At 37.7% G+C, this 19,439-nt stretch overlaps 1 protein-coding gene across 1 annotated transcript in view; it reads right to left on the reverse strand.

Moving 5' to 3' along the window:
* The window catches only part of PHLPP1 (PH domain and leucine rich repeat protein phosphatase 1), a 178,887-nt gene that overhangs the window by 9,782 nt on the left and 149,666 nt on the right, over nucleotides 1–19,439 (reverse strand). Inside the window, exons 11-14 of the mRNA XM_081078097.1 lie at nucleotides 15,960–16,160; nucleotides 13,097–13,259; nucleotides 9,590–9,720; nucleotides 5,148–5,252 (exon numbers count right to left, since the gene is read on the reverse strand). Of these exons, the coding sequence (XP_080934223.1) occupies nucleotides 5,148–5,252; nucleotides 9,590–9,720; nucleotides 13,097–13,259; nucleotides 15,960–16,160 (600 nt within the window). The remainder of the gene's footprint in view (nucleotides 1–5,147; nucleotides 5,253–9,589; nucleotides 9,721–13,096; nucleotides 13,260–15,959; nucleotides 16,161–19,439) is intronic.

The following is a 19,439-nucleotide window of genomic DNA, read 5'->3' on the forward strand; positions in this document are numbered from 1 at the left end:
AACTGAATCACACACACCCAAAAGGTAGAACTAATAAGAACAAATAGAGGAAATAAAATTGAATTGAGTAAAAATAGTCAATGAAGAAAAAGAGAAAAGAGGGAATAAAGGACAGATGAGACAAAAAGAAAACAAGTTGTAAGCTAGCAGGTTTAAACCTAACCACATCAATGATTTCATTAAATATAAAAATGGCCTAAACACCACCCAAAAAGAAAGCCAGATGGGATAAAAGAGCAAGACTTAACTATCCACTGCCTATAAGAAATCCAGTTTAAATATAAAAAGGTCAATAGGTTAAAAGTGAAAGGACAAAAAATTAAATACTATGCTAATATAACCAAAAGAAAGCTGTAGTAGCTACGTTAATATTAGGTAAAGTATATTTGAAAACAAAGATTATTACAAAAATAGAGTTATTTCATAAGATAAAGGGGTCAGTTCATCACCAAGCTATAACATTCTAACCGTCTATGCACTTAGTAACAGAGCTTTGAAATACATGAAGCAAAAACAGAACTACAAGGAGAAACAAATTCATAGCCATAGTCTCTCAATCATCAACAGAATAAGTGGACAAAAAATCAGTAAGAATATTTAAGACTTGAACAACATTATCAACCAACTTGATCTACTGACAACCTACCTCAACAACAGCAGAATACACGTTTTATTTTCAAATGCACACAGGATTTTACCAAGATAGACCATATTCTGGGACCCAAATGTCTCAATAAATTTAAAGGATTCAAGTCAAAGTATGTTCTCTAACTATATTGAAGAAATTGCTCAGAAAGAAATTTATAACTCTAAATGCTTAGAAAATTGATGTCCTATGTTCAAATCAATGACCTAAGCTTCCACTGTAGAAACTAGAAAAGTAATAGTGAAACAAAACCAAAGCAAGCAGAAAGGAAATCATATAAATAGATCAGAAGTCAATGAAACAGAAAACAGAAAAACAATAGAGAAAAATCAATGAAACAAAACGCTGGTTCTTTGAGAATATCAATAAAATTAATAAACCTCAAACCAAATTGATCAGTGTAAAAAGACACTAATTGCCAACACCCGGAATGAGAGAGAGGAGAGACATCACTACAAATCCTATAGGTATTAAAAGGATAATAATGGAATATTATGAACAAGTTTATGCCAATAAATTTGAAAATTGATGAAATAAGATTCTTTGAAAGACACAAATTACAAAGGTCATTCAAGAAGACAGATAATCCTACAATCAAGAAACTGTATGTTTAGTTAAAAACCAAAGAAAATTCCAGGCTCAGATGGCTTATTGGTAAATTCTAACAATTTAAGGAAGAAATAATATCAATTCTGTAAAAACTCTTCCAGAAAACTGAGGAAGAGGAAATATTCCTCAACTCATTCTGTGAGGCCAGCATTACTCTGATACCAAAATGAGACAAAGAAGCACAAGAAAAGAATACAGGCTAATATCCACCATGAATATAGTCATGCTCAATAAACTATCAGCAAATAAGAGTCCAGCAGCATATAGAAAGGATAATACATAATACTAAGCAGCATTATCCAGGAAATACAAAGCTGACTCAACATTTTAAAATCAATGCAATTTACCAGATCAACAGACTCAGGAAGAAAAAATATGATCATCTCAATTGATGCAGAAAAAGTCTATGACAAAATTTGATACCCATTATAAAAACTCTTAGAAAACTACATATAGAAGGGAATTTTTCTCAATTTGATAAAGGGTGTCTACAAAAATACCGTCAGTTAACATCAGACTTAATTTAATTGTGAAAGAATACAGTCTCACCAAAGAAGATATATGGATGATAAATAAGCATGTGAAAAGATGATCGACAATTATTAGTCATTAGGGAAATGCAAATTAAAACCATAATGAGCTATTACTATTCGAATGGCCAAAACCACCACCACCACCACCACCACCCGATAATAAGTACTGGAGAGGATGTGGTGCTCCTAGAGCTCTCAAACATTGCTGCTGGGAATGAAAATGGGACAGCCACTTTGGCAGTTTCTTATAAAATTAAATATATACTTATCATATAACTCATCAATCCTACTCGTAGGTATTTACCCAAGAGAAATGAAAACATGTTCACATAAAAACCTGTATGCAACTGTTTATAGCATTTTTCTTCGTATTTGCTAAAAACTTGAAACAATCTAATTTCTTTCAAATGGTACATGAATAAACAAACCATATTATATTCATGCAATGGAATAACACTCAGCAATAAAAAGGAACAAATCACTAACACATGGAACATCACAAATGAAGCTAAACTGTATTATGCTAAGCGAAAGAAGCTAGGCTGAGAAGGCTATATATTATATAATTCCACTTATATGACATTCTTGAAAAGGCAAACCTAATGGAACAAAAAACAGAGCAGCAGTTGCCAGGGGCTGGGGGTGGGGAAAAGAACTGACAACAGAGGAGCATGGGGGAGTTTTGCAGGATGATGGAACTGCTCTATAACTTGACTGTGGTGGTGGTTACAAAATAGTAGTCTTTCATCAAAACTTGTAGAACTGTATACCAAAAAAGGTGAATTTTAGTTAATATAAATTATCCCTCCTTACTGTATATAAACTAATGAAAAGAAAAAAATTATAAGCACCTGATATACATACATCATGGTTAGATAACAGAGATATGAACCTGAAAATATAATCCGGGCCCTTAAGGAGTCTGGGGATAAATAATAATAGTACTAACCATTACCATTAATAAAAATAGTAGCTAACGTTTAAATAGGGTTGACTATAGAGCACACGTTGTTCTAAGTACTTCACATATGGAACTCAAGGGATCTGACAACAACATGAGGACAGCTCATGTTTGTAGTGTCGTTTTACAGATGAAGACGTTAAGCCAAAGAGAGGGTAACTGCCCAAGGTCATACAGCAAACAAGCATAGAGCCCAGATTCAAAGCTGGGCATCCTGGCTCTCATCTCAATACTTTGAAATTCTGGCTTCCATTTATTAAGAAAAACAAATCATCCCAAGTTATATGGCAATTAGTGGCAAAGTACAATTTAATAATATAATATTAAATCATCTTATAATTCTGTCTTCCTGCTGTAAGCTCCCCTTGCTAATCAAAATGGGGGGGGTGTAAACAACAAAAAAAGGAAATAATGTGTTTTATAAAAAGTACAGTAGTGATTCTTCTTTTCCACTGAAGCTTCCTGTTTGTTTTTAGTCTGAGAAAGAACCTAAATTATCCAAATATAGTTCTCGGCTTGAGTTTTCCTAAAGAATCTGAAATGACCTGTCAAGGAGTCAACAGGGCACCTGGAGGGGAAGGAGGGGGCAGAGCAAGTACAGATGTCTATTGAGATGTGGAGCAGGGACAGCCACAGCTCTCTCCTCCCCTCAGGAGGCAAGCAGCAAGCTCCTGGTTTACATAACGCCTTATCTACAATTCAAAAAGAAAACACTTAAGAAGCTTCTGCTGGCACAACCAAGGGGTAAAAAGTGAGGGGACATAAAGTGAGGGGCAGGATGGCCTGGGACTCCGGAGGCGCTGTAAATGTTCCCGGAGTTTGACCCAGGTGGTGGTCTGCAGGCGTGTTCACTTTAGAATGCTTCACAGAGCTGTGTGCTTATCATTATGTACTTTTCTGTACCAATGCCATACTTCAATTAACAAAAAAATTTAAAAAGTAATTGTGGAAGGGGGAATTATACAGAAAAGGCAGATCTAATTGGCCGCTGCTTCATTAATATGTATGACTAGAAAATAAATTTTAATATCCAGATGTTTAAAAACCAGTGTTGGATTTCACGTCAGTGTTCATGAATTAGAAAGCAGTTTCACACCCTGGTGTTTGCAAGCAAGATAGAAGGTCTTTTAATCTGAAAAGAAAGATCTCTAAGAAGGAACTTTGCATGCTCCAAAGAATGTGCAATTACTTCCTCTCCTCCACCCCCTAAAATACAATGACATACAGTGCAAGGTACATAGAACTAATATAACAACCAAAGTCCAGGCACAATTGGTCATTCTGCCTTTTGGGGCAAATGGAACAGAGGTGTTGAAATGGGGGCTACCTCTTCTCTCGTCAGCACAACAGCAAATCATGCTCTTAAAGAGGGAAGGACCAACGTGTTAGACCCAGAACTTAAGTCGATTCTGTCTTCTGTCCCAAAGAAAAGTAGTCAGCACGGTAACCACAGTCCACTTTTTATTCTCCATGAAGGGTATTCAGCTAGTCAGTGGTTCTCAACCCTGGATGCTCGTTAGAAATCACCTGGGGGAGATTTTAAAACATTCTGATTCAATGGGCCTCGGCTGGAGAATTGTTTTAAAAGTTTCTCATCTGATTCTGATGTGCACCTAGGGTTGAATACTAATATTAGCTATTATTGGATCATCCTCCACTTTCTGTTTTTCCCCTACTCTCAATATTTTGTGTTCTTATACCTCAGCTAATTAAATTATGACTATTCTAATATCCATGACTCTTTACTATTCTAGTACTAATTATTAGTACCTCTTGACAAAAAGCAAGCACGCGTGAAGAGGTTGATTACAATTCTCAGGAAAATCAACAACTGCATCTACGGCAGGGAAAGTTGGTGAAAATAAGGAAGAAATATAATAGAAAATACGATGGACAAGTCCTGGTGGTAAGAAGCAGTTGACATGACAGAAAATAGACATCAAACTGCTGCCAAGCTAATTTAGATCGTAGAAACAGCTCCACAGAACCACTGACTGGTCAATAACGTAAGTGATCTCGCATATGGACAATCAAGGGTACTTCTTTAACATGATCCTGTTTTGCTTGGTAAACAGGCTTCAGAAAAAGAGAAAGGAGCTTTTCAAAAGAGCAGGGATGCATTTCAATACTTATGCCTTCTCCAAACACTGGAGTCTCACATAGATATAATGTGTCAGTTACACTGTATCCTAGCAACACCTCTCACAGAGGGTATGTGATGCCAAGCAGGGCTTAGCTTAATGTTCAAACCTAAGTCACGAGGGGCCTCACTTTGGGGAAACACGCTCCAATAAATGGTACATGAGGGAAGTGTGTGCCAGCACTGGGTTTGTTTCACCCCTCAAAAGAAGGCAGTTGGGCAGGAGGCAGTTCTCACTGCAAAGCTTCACCCACTTACTTGTTTTTCACCCCTGAAGCTTCGGTGTAGCCGTGGCTCCATACAGCTGGGGGTCCAGATGCATCTCCTGTGGAAGGCTGATCAATCTTGAAACAGCGGATATTACTAACAAGAGAAACAGAGGACAGGAATCACTGAAACCCAACATGTACAAATTGCTGCCTTTATCCAATAATGAAAAACACCTGCTAAGCACGCTATAGTTACCATTTCTTACTGTGTTTAATGTACCTGAAATATCTATCAGAAACAAGAACTAGCTACTACTCATAATGAAAACAAAGGGACATATGTCCAGAGCATGAAAATTAGATTTTATCAGCATTCTATGGCGGTGATGAGACCTTCATCCATACCGCACTAGATGGCTGCTCTCTCCTGAGAATGAAAAGCACAGCTATCAACCTTGGCATGAGAAAAAAAAAAAAAAACTATTAAGTTGGGTGTATTCTTATAACACAAATACCCAGATTTGAAAAGGATGAAACCAAGGCCACAATTACATTGTGTTTGGATGATGTGAGAGAATTCTGCAACATTTATCCTCAAATTTAATTTCTGCCCATATCACCCCTTCAAATATTTCACAAATATTACCAAGAACTTGCCACCCCCTGAAGCTTCCAATTCTTTCCTCATTTGTATAGCCATCCCTACTAAGATTAATATAAAATTACAAAATAAATGAGGTTTGTTTCAATAAATTGCATGTTAACTACATACATTTAGACCGGGAGACAAGTTCTTATCTCACCTCTGCTCCCATGTGCCATAACTGGTCCAACAGGACCCAAAACAGAAATACTAACAGGGTAATAAACTCTCAAACGATATTTATTAAAAACCAGCACACCAGCAAGCATTCAGTGGCCCCAAATAGGATGTCATACAGATGTGAAGTAGGTTTTTAAAAAGGCTGGCTGCCATATGACGAAATACATTCTGCTTACTTGCAAACTGCCACTAGCACCCTGCCCCCCATTTCTTAAACAAGAGAAAAAGCACATATATAATTTCTTAACTTAAATAACATCTAAACACCCAAAAATTTAAATTATCTGTTAGCATTCATTAACTTCAAAATATAACAAATACTGAATACCCTTCCTAAGAACCATTCGACTCTACAGAGTAAGTCAATATCTAATAGTATTCATTTTGATTCTAGAAATGACTGGTGGTTCATTTCTTTGAAATTTAAAAATATGTCATCAAAGCACAGTTTCTACTCTCAATTACCAGCAAACATTTACTTTTCCCTTTCTCCCAAAAAGTGAAAAGCACAAAAATCACAGATGGTGCCAATAGCAAATCAAATCAATGCCTCCTTCTATATAGCAGGGCTCTGTGTCCTCTTTTCAAAGTTTTCAACCCTACCAATTAAAGAGGAGCTTTAGAAAAGATATGCTGCCATTATTTGTGTCCAGATGACCCAGTGCTGAACTTTGTCCATGTACAATTGTAAGCAATGCAGTAATTTCTTAAGGCAGGCCTTAAGGCTCCCATGACATCTCTGCTACCTCTGAATTCTAGAGAAAAACTGAAAGCTCATTCCTAAAGACATTTATTTACACTTCTCACAGAACACAGAGCCTTCAAAGACATAATGCCACTTCCTAGCCTGATTATTAAAGAAAAGAATAACCCTCCATCTCCCCCGGAATCCTCGCCAGTGAAGCAGCCATTTCTCATTCTCTGCCTAGCTGAACACAGTGTAGTAAGCAGCTGTCTGAAGTGACCTGCATCTTGGTTGACTCTCATGCATCTTGAAATGAGTCTGGGAGCTGAAGCACAGCCCCACAGAAGGGTCACCAAATTCACTCACCCTGGCTCATGCAGAACAAACAGGCCAACCCCCTAAATGCATCAGTAGTGCATTAGATACGGAAACTCTCCCGAGTTACCAAAGAACCACAATCTTCTAGTGATGAAACAGAGGTAGCATTTTTACATAAGAGTACTATGATTTCATGGTCGGTTACTAATTTTCCCTTAAATCTGAGAGCACGCATGTGCTTCACTGCGGTCGCTCAGGCCACTGCAGTGACATGCTCATTGTGGAGAATTGAACAAACAGATTTTCTCTTATGCATATAAAACAGTGGGGTCATTCTATATGTATGGTTTTGCACAATTTTTCTAATTACATCATGAACGTTTTCCCATATCATTTTATATTTATCCTAAGATAATTAGGAATATCTGACAACTATTTCTGTACCTAAAATAAACACCAATATTGCTGACTACTTTTTCAAATGAATTTTTGCCATAGAAAACCATGGTCGCAGTATGTGAATATTTTTAGAAGCTTGATACAGAGGACCAATGGCTTTCAAGAAAAGTTATATCAATTTACAGTTCTCCAGCAGCAGCACCAATTTGAGGGAGTAACTATTTTACTCAATATTTCCTTGATATACAAATAAAGTTGAACATGATCTTTTCATATAACTATCTGTACTTCTATTGTTAAACATTAATGTACTTCGCTTATTTTGTTTGAGTACTTTTCTTACTGACTTATAAGAACACTTTCTATTAAATATTAATGATTTTATTTTCATATTTTTTACCAATGTATCTTCTTAGTTTGTCATTCCTTTTAGATTTACTCTTGGTAGCTTCTGGAGTAGACATTTAAACCTTTTATGCATAAAAGTATTTTATGTATAAATGTACATAGCACAAATATCAAAACTAATCTACATATGTTGATTTCTCTTCTTGTGATCTCCTCACCTTCCCCCCACCCCCGCCCCTTTTGGCCTAACAAGTCCTTTTTTGGCTTGTGAATATATTGATATAATTTCTTCTTACTTTTAAAGATTATTTCATTTTATAGACTTTTTAATTTGGCTAGGATTTATTTTGGTATGAGATAAGAATTCAATGTCCATTTTTCTCCAAACAGCTAGTTCCATTTATCAACAAATTTTGATATAATTATTTTTAGCACAAAATTTCACATCACGTTTATAAAAATACTCAAAAGTCACCTATACAAAGATGAAATATATTTTGATAATCCAGGTACTCTTAGTTCTTAGCGAGTATGCAAGCCATCCTCACCTTATAAATGAGAAAACTGAGCTCTGGACAGTGAGGGATTTGGGCCAAGGCTTCACATACTGACTGGTGAACAGCAGAGAACGCCTCGGTCCCCCGGGGCTTCCCTAAAACTCTCTACTTAGACAGCATTCTTCAATTATATATTGAAATCAATGTTCTCATAAGTACTTAAAATTCAACAAACAAGCACTAATTAGGTCAATTCCATCCAGGAATCACCTTAATTGCCTTTCAAATTTTGGTTTGCACTAAAGCTTAGGATAGCATTAATGCATCATTAATACTACTTTTCAAAATTCTACTCTTTTTCAATTTTTCCGAAGACAACAGAAGATGACTTTCAGCAACGGATATCACAACAGGGTTTAAGCACATAAGGCACACATGACTAACCTGTGTCAATGTCCAAGACTGTTACTTTAAGACATACTGAAAAAATTCTGAACTTTCAGAGAGTTTAAAGAAGAAAATAAAAACCATCCATAATCCTGTTATCCAGAGAACAACACTATTTTAAGATTTTGTTTTATTTCCTTTCAGGCATTTTCTAGGTGGTCACATGCACATGTACCCAATGCACAGAAATTTATTTTGCAAGAAGTGGAATTATACCATACAAATTTCCTCACCAACTCTCTTTTCACTTAAACTGTGGAGGTCTTTCGAGTTAGTAGTATAACTGTACATCATAATTTTTAATGGTTGTATAATAGTCTATTGTGAAGCATAATTTATTTAATTCTACTGCCAGGCATTTAGAGTTCTCTGATGAACTTCTATAAACACATCTTTTCTATGAGGTTACCTTTAATGTTTACATAGTGAGCTTGAACCTGTAATTCTCCATCAACATCAAGAATGAGACAGTATCAACGAACTCTTTTCCAAAACACAAAGAGAACTTCACAGGATCTAACTACCCCACACTCTGTTTTGTTTAAATAATCTGGATTTTACTTCCAAATTGTTCATTTCCCCCACATTACGTATCCCTTTCAAAATCCTATTGGAGCATTTGTATTACGTATCACCCATATTATCAGTAACTGAGACGTAAGTTTACCGTGTTGGTCGTTTGCTGCTCTCCTGTGTTTTTATATCCCCTTTTCCTCTTTGTATTCATTATTCTTGTTCTCTTTTTGTTTAGATTTTTTTTTTTTTTAACATCTGAAAGGACACTTGAGTATTCAACTATTAGAAATTATTTTGGCTCTCCATTTTGGTGAATTACAGACTTGCAAATTCATTTCAAACGTGTAGACACAGCTAGTAAGTCAATGGATGCTTCATACTGTTTAATGTTTTACTCAGTCATAAATCCTGCTGCCGGTGAACACTAACGGGGCTACAGTGTGTCACAAAACACTTACTTCAGCAGTTCCAGTGTTTTGTGATCGAGAGTAAGTCGGGGGTTTCCAGTCAGGTCTAGTTCTTGCAATTTTGGAGGCAGGTTTTCTGGTAAAGTGACTTCGCTTAGCTCATTACAGCTCAGGTCCACGCACTGAAGGAACAAGTGGAAACAAGGAGAGACGTTCAGGTGGTTCTATGCTGCTGCCCTCTGCAGGCCAATCAGTCTGACCATTCATCACGGCCAAATGTCTGCTACTCGGCCACTGAAGTTGAAAACACATTTTGCTAAATGCAATTTAAATTTTTACTCTCTTTGAATAACAGAAAATCCATGCTCTCCATTCTCCCCATCTTGACCCTTTTCAGTTGACCTCTCCATTTAAAAATTAAGCGTTAACTGAAAAACTCTAAGGATAGTTTTTTTTCTTACTGCTGACAAAATCTCCCCACCTCTTGTGGCCATGACGGTTGTAGTTACATCAAAATGGAATTTAAATAAACAAAAAACATGCAAAGTGAGGGAAATGCAGGGAACAAACACTCAAAATGAGAAGTTACTTCAAAAGACACTAAAGAAGAAACTGGTAAAAGACAGATGGGCAGGTGGGCCTGTCGACTATATGCAAGAGAAAAACGCAGGAGTCAACCATGGACCACGCCTTCCATGCCCCAAGTTATCTGAGCTCTCCAGCAGCTCCTGCCTAATCGCACTTAGAAAACAACCACAAAAAGGGTCAGCAAATTGATTAGAACAGAAATTATGTGTTATGAGCACACAGGCATAAAGGCCTCCTTTCTCACAAAACCAATGTAAGGCTTAAATGAGGTGCTGAACATCTGCTTTGGGAGTAGGGAACCAAGGCAGAAGGCTCACTGTACACAAGCGAGAACAAGAGTAACTGGCAATTTTTCTGGATAAGAGAACGTGGACCCCCAATCCGGCAGAACAGAGAGAATGGGAAACATTCAAGTATCTGTCTTGAATTGGCACCTTGCTATACTTTTTAATAATGCCTAAAAAGCCTATTTAAAATCTTAGTACAGTCTGAAAGTAAATTGTATCTAAGGATTTCAGAATCTTAAAAGTGGCCAATATCATCTTTATTTGGAAAGATTCTTAAAGAACTTGTTACGGATTGGGGAGGGCTAGAGACTGGGTAAAATAAAAACCTGTAATTTTGGAGAAATATATTCTTAACTGACTTCAAACAATACAATGTTTCACACAAATTGTTTCATACTCTTGTTCCCAAACAGTAGCAATGGTGTAAAATTATATTGCAATTTTAAAGAATTACTTTTTATTATGAAAGCATTATAAACACACTACAAAAAGCTAGACAAACAGAAAAACTTAGAAAATTTACCCTTAAATTTAGCACCCTAACACAACCGGTGTTAGCCTTCTATTTTTTCTAGTAGCCTTATTAACATAAAAAAACTTTAAAAATCATAACTGTAGGTACAATTTTATTACCTTTCACTTATTCCACACCTTCACTCCCATCACCCTCGAAAGCCTTAACAATTTGAGTAGAAGTACAATAATTCATTTAACCTAAACATTCATAATAGGGAAATGGTCATCTCCTTTTTGTTTTGTTTTTTCAATTATAAATAATGGTTGCATAAAGATTCAACTGGACTTTAATGAAAAATGATCATATTGGTTAATAAAGGGTTATTCTGTCAGTATAGTCAGCCTACATCAGCACAGATAAGACAATACATGGTACAACTACTATGTACTGGGCAGCGATGAGACATGAGCTTAGGGCCTGTCGGATGTGGGTAACTTTGAACCTAAGTAGTTGACAGAAATAAATTCAGAGATCAGATCACACATTATGGGGAAAGATTAAAGACATTTCAGAACATAACTGAATTTTATCAAACTGGTTAGCAACATTTTTTAAATGTTTTAACTAAAGATTTAAACTTTCAGAGTTCTGCAAATGTAAAACTGTTCATTCTTTAAATTACTAAATTGTAAAATGAGTCCAGTCGGGTATTTATTCATTAAGATAAAATGCTAGCGATGGTAAAGCAGACCTTGTTAGAGATGGTGCTTAAGCACTAACCCTTCCTGGGCCCTTCTGGTCACCAAGGTTTTCATTCGTGTAGCCAGTTCTTCCAACTGGTTCCCTTATCCTGTTCTAACCCGCGTCACGCTCCCCCTGGAGGACGATGGCTGCGTCCTAACTCTGCTCTCACTCTCCCTTCCTTCTGATCCACTCCCCATGTGATGTCAGGGTGATTCCTTGGTGTGGTTTATGCCATCCGACCACACTCCAGCTTCAGTCTTTCAGTTGCTCTCTATTGCCCTTCAACCTGCCACCAAACTCCTTAGTATGTCAAGTAAGGCACACCTCAACCATGTAAATGTATAAAAACTGCTGTCGTAAAAAATTATGCATGCTATTTAAAGCACCTTCAAATGTCTATAATAAGTTTCTTAACCTGATAAAGTTTCTACCAGAAAGTACCTGAAAAGTGAGGAATGGCTAAGTAGGACAGCTTCTGTTCCTTTTTAGGAGACTAGAATATGCTCCAAAGTCTATAACCACGGAGTTGTTTTTTAAGCACAAAACTGATGATAACCAGAAATGCTAATATGCAAACGAAAAGCTACATTTTATATATATACATATATAAAGAATTCTTACTTTTGCATCAACACACACCCTCCAAAACACAAATAAAAAGTTGTTGGATGCCTTTCATTCTAGTGAACTGGTGTCATCCCATCAGCCTGCCCCGACTCAGGAGTCAGGAACTGCAGACTGTCTGCCATCTTCATTTACACAAATCACTTCGTTTTTCACCACCTCACTTTCCTCCCCTATCGTATGGGAATACCTGTCCTGCCAGTTTCATTAAGTGGAAATGAATGTTTGGTGACAGTAATGATGCTACATCCATACAACGTTACTAACTGGGTGCTGTGGTAGTGGATGCTATTTAATGAGGGGAGTTGGAGGGGGGGAGTAAGGGGTCCCATTACTGTGTTTCCCTGAAAATAAGACCTAGCCGGACAGTCAGCGCTAATGAGTCGTATTTTACTATAAGACCGGGTCTTGTATTAATTTTTGCTCCAAAAGACACACTAGAGCTGATTGTCCGGCTAGGTCTTATTTTCGGGGAAACATGGTAACTTTTTCAAACTGCTGTCATGCCTGACTCAGTCTTTGAGCCTAATAACCACCCTGGAAATCAATAGGACAAGTGTAGTTAGACAGATGGGAGAGAGTTAGGTGGCTATGTGGCTAGCCGCTTGTCATGCAGCCAGTAAGGGACAGCCTAGAACACAATTCTCCCATCTCCCAGTCCAGTCTTTTTTGGTTTTCGGTTTTTTTCTTCTGACTCAACAGTATGGTCCAGTGACTAGGAAGGATGGTGCCAAGACAACTGAGAGTCTTCAGGCTGAGGAAATCCAACAAAGGTGCAAACATCCTGAATGAATGAAGTAGAGACAACAATTCTCTTTGCTGACCTGAAGGGTGGCGTTTATGGATCAAACCGCGTACCTTGATTTCTGGGAGCTGCATAACTTCCGGAAAGACCTCGATGCAGTTGGAGTGAGCGACCACAGTGTGCATGCGCCTGCAGTTCAGGACCGTGGTGGGGATGGCTTTCAGTTTGTTCCCACTGATATCGATTTCCTCCAGTTCCTCCAGTTTTGCCATTTTACTAAAAAAGAGAAAATCGGGGGGGGGGGGGGCATAAGGTAATTCTAAGACAATTAAAAAGAATACACATGAGAATCAAAGGGGAATTTACTATGATTTTAAGGATTCTTTAAAGATTCACTTATAATAGTCATTTTAATAAATAAGATGATCTTTCCACTATTGTTTTTGAGTAAGTACTTTAACATCTCCTTTCCTACTACAAAACAAAAACTATTAACTTTAACTCTTCGAATTGGCAACAAGAAGAAAAATACATATCCTTTTCCTCTAAACTGTGTGTGTGAAGGCAACAATCACCTTGCTATATAGCTTAGTCTGAACGCCAATGAAAATCCTACTCCAACAGGTCAAAAGTTAGCATTAATCCAATATCAGTGCTTTAAAAGAGCTTAGTTTGGGAGTATGATTTCTTTGTACGGGGATGCAAAGGAGAACAGGGTTATAGCTCATAAGAAGATAAGTTTTCTCCTAAAACCCCCTCCCCAAGTCCCTCTGGCATCATCCATGGTGACAAGCTGGTGAGGAGCAGAGGGCACGTGGAAAGACCACCTGCAGCACCTCTCGACTTCCTGGTGGTGCCCAAAGTGAAACCGGGCCCCAGAAACACTTGTCAGTTCCTCCTAGGTATCAACAAAGCAGGAACCTCTCTGACCTTACCTTAATAACATGTCCTAATGTAATCTAATACTTTTGCTGAAGAATGTCATTTATTGTTCAGTCTTAATCTATAATTAATCTTAAGATTAATAATTACAGTAACAAAATCAAGAAAAATTCCTCAGTTACAGTTTCTTGTATTTTCTGTAAATTAGGAGGGAAAAACCCTTCACCTCGATAATCCTGTAATAACATCTGACACCCCTTCTGACACTTAGCATTTCCTCACTTTTTCTGCCACTGGTGATGCCAGACTCCAAGAAGCACAGGATTCCCAGTGAGTGTAACTCAAACTTGTAATCTGAAGCATTTAGCCTACAATTATCAGTATCTTCTCTGCTTGCTGTGGTTTTACTTGTCACAACAAACCTTTACAACATTTAGCAAGAAGCCCTTTATGACTTTTCTTTCTGTCATCTCTCACATATAAAGGTTATATTATTTGCTTATCTTGAAAATAAATATGTGCCTAAGATACAGTAAGAACTAAGTCTTTGTCTTATGAAATCAGGTCTTCTAATCTCACAAACATCTAACACAGTATCAGGATATACTACAAACAACATTATATACACAGTGAAATCCATCTATGAGAGCCTGAATTTTAACACTATTATTTGAATATGTTACCATATTTTGAAAAAAAGTGTAGAGAAATCAATGGGTAAGAGAGCATGAAATATGACAGAAAGATAGAAATCAGGCCCAAGAAAGGAGAAACTAAAGACGTTTCTATCCCTCACCATGGGAATAAGGTGGCCTTGATCGTGGGGTATGTATGTTCTCTAATTCAGAAACCATCTGTTGAGTCTACCCTGGCCACCACGTGTGAGACAAGAGGCTAACGGGGATAAGTAAACCCTACTCCTGTCCTGTAGGGGAGCTACCGGGTCACACCACAATCCCCAGGGAGCTAGAAATTATAGCAAGAGGGGTTTTGATGGGGTGCATAAAAAAATTCTCTGTACTTCGGGTGATTACAACCGGCATGGGACACTTGGGGACACCCAGAGAATTTGAGTCTGATGATCATTTCTCCTGCAAGCCTCAGACATTCACCATCTGAAATAGGACAAGGAACGCTTTCAGATGTATTATCAGTATGTGACTACCACGTTTTCTTCCAAAAATATCATGTCCTCATCCCATAGTGAAGTTAAAGTACATAGAAGTTAAAACAAAAATGTTGAATCATTAACATCAAATGAAAGGGAAAAATAAATACACACTACAAAAAACAGAGCGATACTTTGAGTTGATGCGCTTTTGGGCCTCCCTCCTTAGAAGGGTTTAAACAGCCTGGGAGTCTTGACAGCAGCCGAGGGAGGCTGTGCCAGTATTGCGCTCTGGCCCAGTGCTGAATCGCAGTTAGCAGGAGAATACCAGAGGGGTTAATGTTTGCCTCTTCGATGTGTGGGTGTGTGTTCCGAGTCCTAACTTGTGAGATGGATAAATGCCAATAACACGGAAGTGCGTAAATCTTCGTGGCAGGCTCAGTGTGTAGATTCATTCAAAGCGAGACGCAGTGCCACTGCTCGCAAAAATTAGAACTTAACATCAAAACATTATTAAAAATGGAATCTGCTGACAGCCATACATCATTTGTCATGTGACAGAGTTTCTATGCTGCATAGGCCACCACTGCTTTTTAGACCATAAGTACAAACATAAAAGCTGGCAGCTAATTAAGAACCTTCAGGTTTCTAGTTTATGTTCTAATTACCACACCACATTAATTTAAAAAAAAAAAATAATTTGACTGGTTAAAAAGAGCAAAAGAAAAAACACATCCGCTAAATAACACACCTTATTTTAAAATCATAAGAATGTCCCAGTGATTGGGTCTTAGGATACATTCTTATTAGAAAAACCAACACATTTCTCTTTAGGGGAATGCCGATAATAGCTTATATAAAAGACAACAGTGAACAAGAATCAGCTTTACATTATGTGGGAAATGAACAGTTTAGCCTTCACCTTTCCATCTGTGAATCCATTCTCAGAAACGCAATGAAAAACATCACTTTGTGATCTTCTTTACCTTGCTGGGAAGCTTTGAAGCCGGTTATAGGCCAGGTGAAGGATCTTTAGATGGGGGTGTCCTGTTAACAAGGGTACACACTTGTCTGTGAGGTTGTTGTTTGTCAAATACAACTCCTGTAAGATGCTGCTCGTCTCTTCAGAAAGTGTGGCTGGTGGAAGGGTTTCCAGTTTGTTCGCCGATGCATTCAGGAATCTCAGGCTACAATGACAAAATGAAACAAAATCCCACTGAGAAGCCAGAATTCTAGTCCAGAATCCTCAAAATATCCAGTTTTCTGATGGATACCTAGCATATTAGAAACTGGGTGTAGAAATGGGAATTTAAAGATAGGACCTAGCTTTATGAGGCAGATGGCTACTTGACCCCACCATCTATGATGAACACAATAGCTATCCACGTGTGTTGAATATAGAGAGAAATAAATTTTTATGAAGGCAAAAAGCTGAGAGGAAGTAACTAATTTTACAGCTGATGGGGAGTGGAAGAGAGAGTGATAAAATGAATATTCTGTTTTAAGGATGAGAAAAACAATTCCCTATTTTTTAGAAAAGAGCTCTTATACTAGTAAAACAATTACACAGCAGATCATAGTACGACTAAATCACAGTGACTAAGTCCTTTTCAGTACAATGTGAAAACCACATTTTACAGCCATAGATTCACAACTGCAGGAGACAATCTGCCCTGATAACAGAACACTATAAAGCAGGGACCACGAAGAACAACGACTACGCATCAGTAGGGTGCATCTCACAAATATCATGTAGAGTGAAACAAGCCAGACACGAGTGGATACAGTGCACGATTCCCTAACTACGAGCTCAAAACCAGGCAAAACTCATCTTTGGTAGAAGAAGTAAGGGAAAGAGGCAGTCTCGAAGAGAGAAGGTTGCTAATTTTTCTAATACGATAACGTTCTGGTTCTTGATCTGGGTGCTGGTTACATGAGTGCACTCACTTTGAGAAATCGTATCATGTGCTACCCTTAGGACTTGACTCTGTATTTATATTATACTTGAAAAATTTTACATTAAAACAAATAAACAAGATACACATATCTATATCGGGGGTGCCAAAAGAATGTATACAAGTGGACACTTTGGTCAACGTTGCCCAAGCAATGGTTTGCTGTAATCAGAAGTGTCTGGAGGCTGATGGGAACCACTTTGAGCACCTCTTGTAATTGCAGAAGTCAAACGTGACTTGTATTCATCTTTTGTTATCGGTATTTATTGAGTATTACAATTTTAATGGTTTTTTTCCTTTCTTAAAATGTGTATACATCTTTTTGGCACCTCTGTATATATTTGCTATCAGTTATCCAAAAGATAGAGTGAACAATGGCTAAAATATGAACTGTTTTTTCACTTAAGATACTAAAATGATTTAAAACAGTGTAATCCTTCTCCTGCTACTACGAGCCACAGATACATGCGCACGCAAAGCTGGAGAGCTGGAGCTGAACCCTTGCTGTGCTCAGGCTCCAAAGCGTTCGGAAGGGCAGGGCAGGACAGAGCAGCCGTGTGTGGCTCACGAGTCAGACAAACGACCCTCCCGCGTCACCGTGCATCTCCACTGTGTGTGCTCCATTGCGAAGCTGTGGCGACCAGAACATGGAGAGCGTTCACCAGAAGGCTCACGAGCTACCGTGGGCAAAGGCAAAGCCACCCGCCTCCTCACCTAGAAGGACCCTGTTAACGAACCTCCATTCTCTCATTTCAAGATCACCGGGGTTTGAAACTTTCAGCATCCAATTCAGGACTACTCTGCCATGTGTTCGGAAAAAAGAACAAAATCTTCCTTAAAAAGGAAGAATACGGAATACCAGGTACAGTTATTTTTAATCGTGGATAAAAAGAAGGCTTTGTATTCAGGAGTCATCACCAGGACTGTCATTCCAAGTTCTCAATCCACTAATTTAATATTCCCCAATCTTGCAACCCCCACAAGCTTACACACGCAACCACCCAGCTCCACTACTTAACTAAGGAAAAGCAACTTCCCCAAAATAGAACATTTTCCATTAAAGAAACACATATTCCGTTGACATTTTTTTTTTTTTAAAAAGGAAGTTAGAAAAGGGTTGTACAGACCATAAATAGTCATGGGAAATTATAGTCGTGTGTGCTACAGAGAAGAAAATAAAGGTCATTCATGCAGTTTCTGAAATGGTTTTGAACTAGGAAGGAAACCAGTTTCAGCACCATAGTTCTTTGAAATACTGTTTCTTTAGGTCCCATTTATAACACCTGACTTAAATACCCTGCTAAGAACTTCTTCAGTGTAGAATTAGAAAAAGTTAAAATGTATTGTCCTAAAATATCATGGACTGGGGTTACTGGGAAACTATCTGACAAACTCATTAAAATATAATTCTCAAGGAAATATGTAGTTATAGACACAGGGAAAGGAAAGAGGAATTAATTTATAAATGTTCACATATTCTTAGGCCAGAACATTGTTTTCAAAGGAAAAAAAGCTTGACAAATGAATGCCATTTATAAAGCTGCAGAAGAGATTTTAAAAATCTCTCACGACCTCTGGATGAAGGGAAGACAGTTATTTCCAAAAAGACTTGTTCTCCCACTTGTTGAAATTTGCCTGCACTGAAGGCACTATACACTCTTTATTGGAAATTAAGGAGGCAAAACAAATCCCGTATCTTTTCCCGCTAGGAAATGAAAATAAGTTGAAACTACACTGCTGGTTCCAAAGGATTTCATTTGCACTGAATAAAGCCTGACTCAGTCATCTTGTTAGTCAATGGGCGGAGCAAACAACTGGACTAAAAAGATATTTTATTATAATGGTCTCAGGAAAATTAAATTCAATACCCAACCTCTGTAATATAAAACCCTTGTCCCACAACCTCACAATGCTTCGGACACAAATTAAATTGGTTTAATGCAAATTGGTTTAATGTGTTGTACTTCCATGAGAATGAACAATTAATTTTGCAAAATTTAATAGTTTTACTCAATAAATAGGTGGGATATTACCTACCCCATCCCCTTTCAGAAATTTCTAAAGCACTGAGTTTGGTCTCAACTCAATAGGGATGTAATAACCTCATCGAGCTTCTTTCTTATAAATTTTTGTAATACCTGCATAAAATACTGTTCAATGGGCCAAAAGATGTTTCATCCACACAACCCTCCTTACTGCGCAACTCTCTTCCACTAATTAGAAAACAAGCAGTAACGTATTGCTGCTTTCTTTTCATTTGGAAGGTGCTTTGTGGAGACCATAGTTCCTTCTTATTTTCTATTTCATCTGATTCTCCCGTCATCCCAGAGATGCACGTCCCCTCTCCCCGCCACCCCGCCCCATAGCTCAAAGAAGACAGAAACCAAAGCTGAGAAAAGTCAAATTACTCAACAATGGTTAAACAGTAACTACTGGCAGAGCCAAAAATAAAACAGATCTCGTCAATCTTAAGAATCCACTATTCCTTAATGCATCTCTCCAAAATTTAAA

This window comes from Rhinolophus hipposideros (assembly GCF_964194185.1).
Source record: "Rhinolophus hipposideros genome assembly, chromosome: 17".
Lineage (NCBI taxonomy): Eukaryota > Metazoa > Chordata > Mammalia > Chiroptera > Rhinolophidae > Rhinolophus > Rhinolophus hipposideros.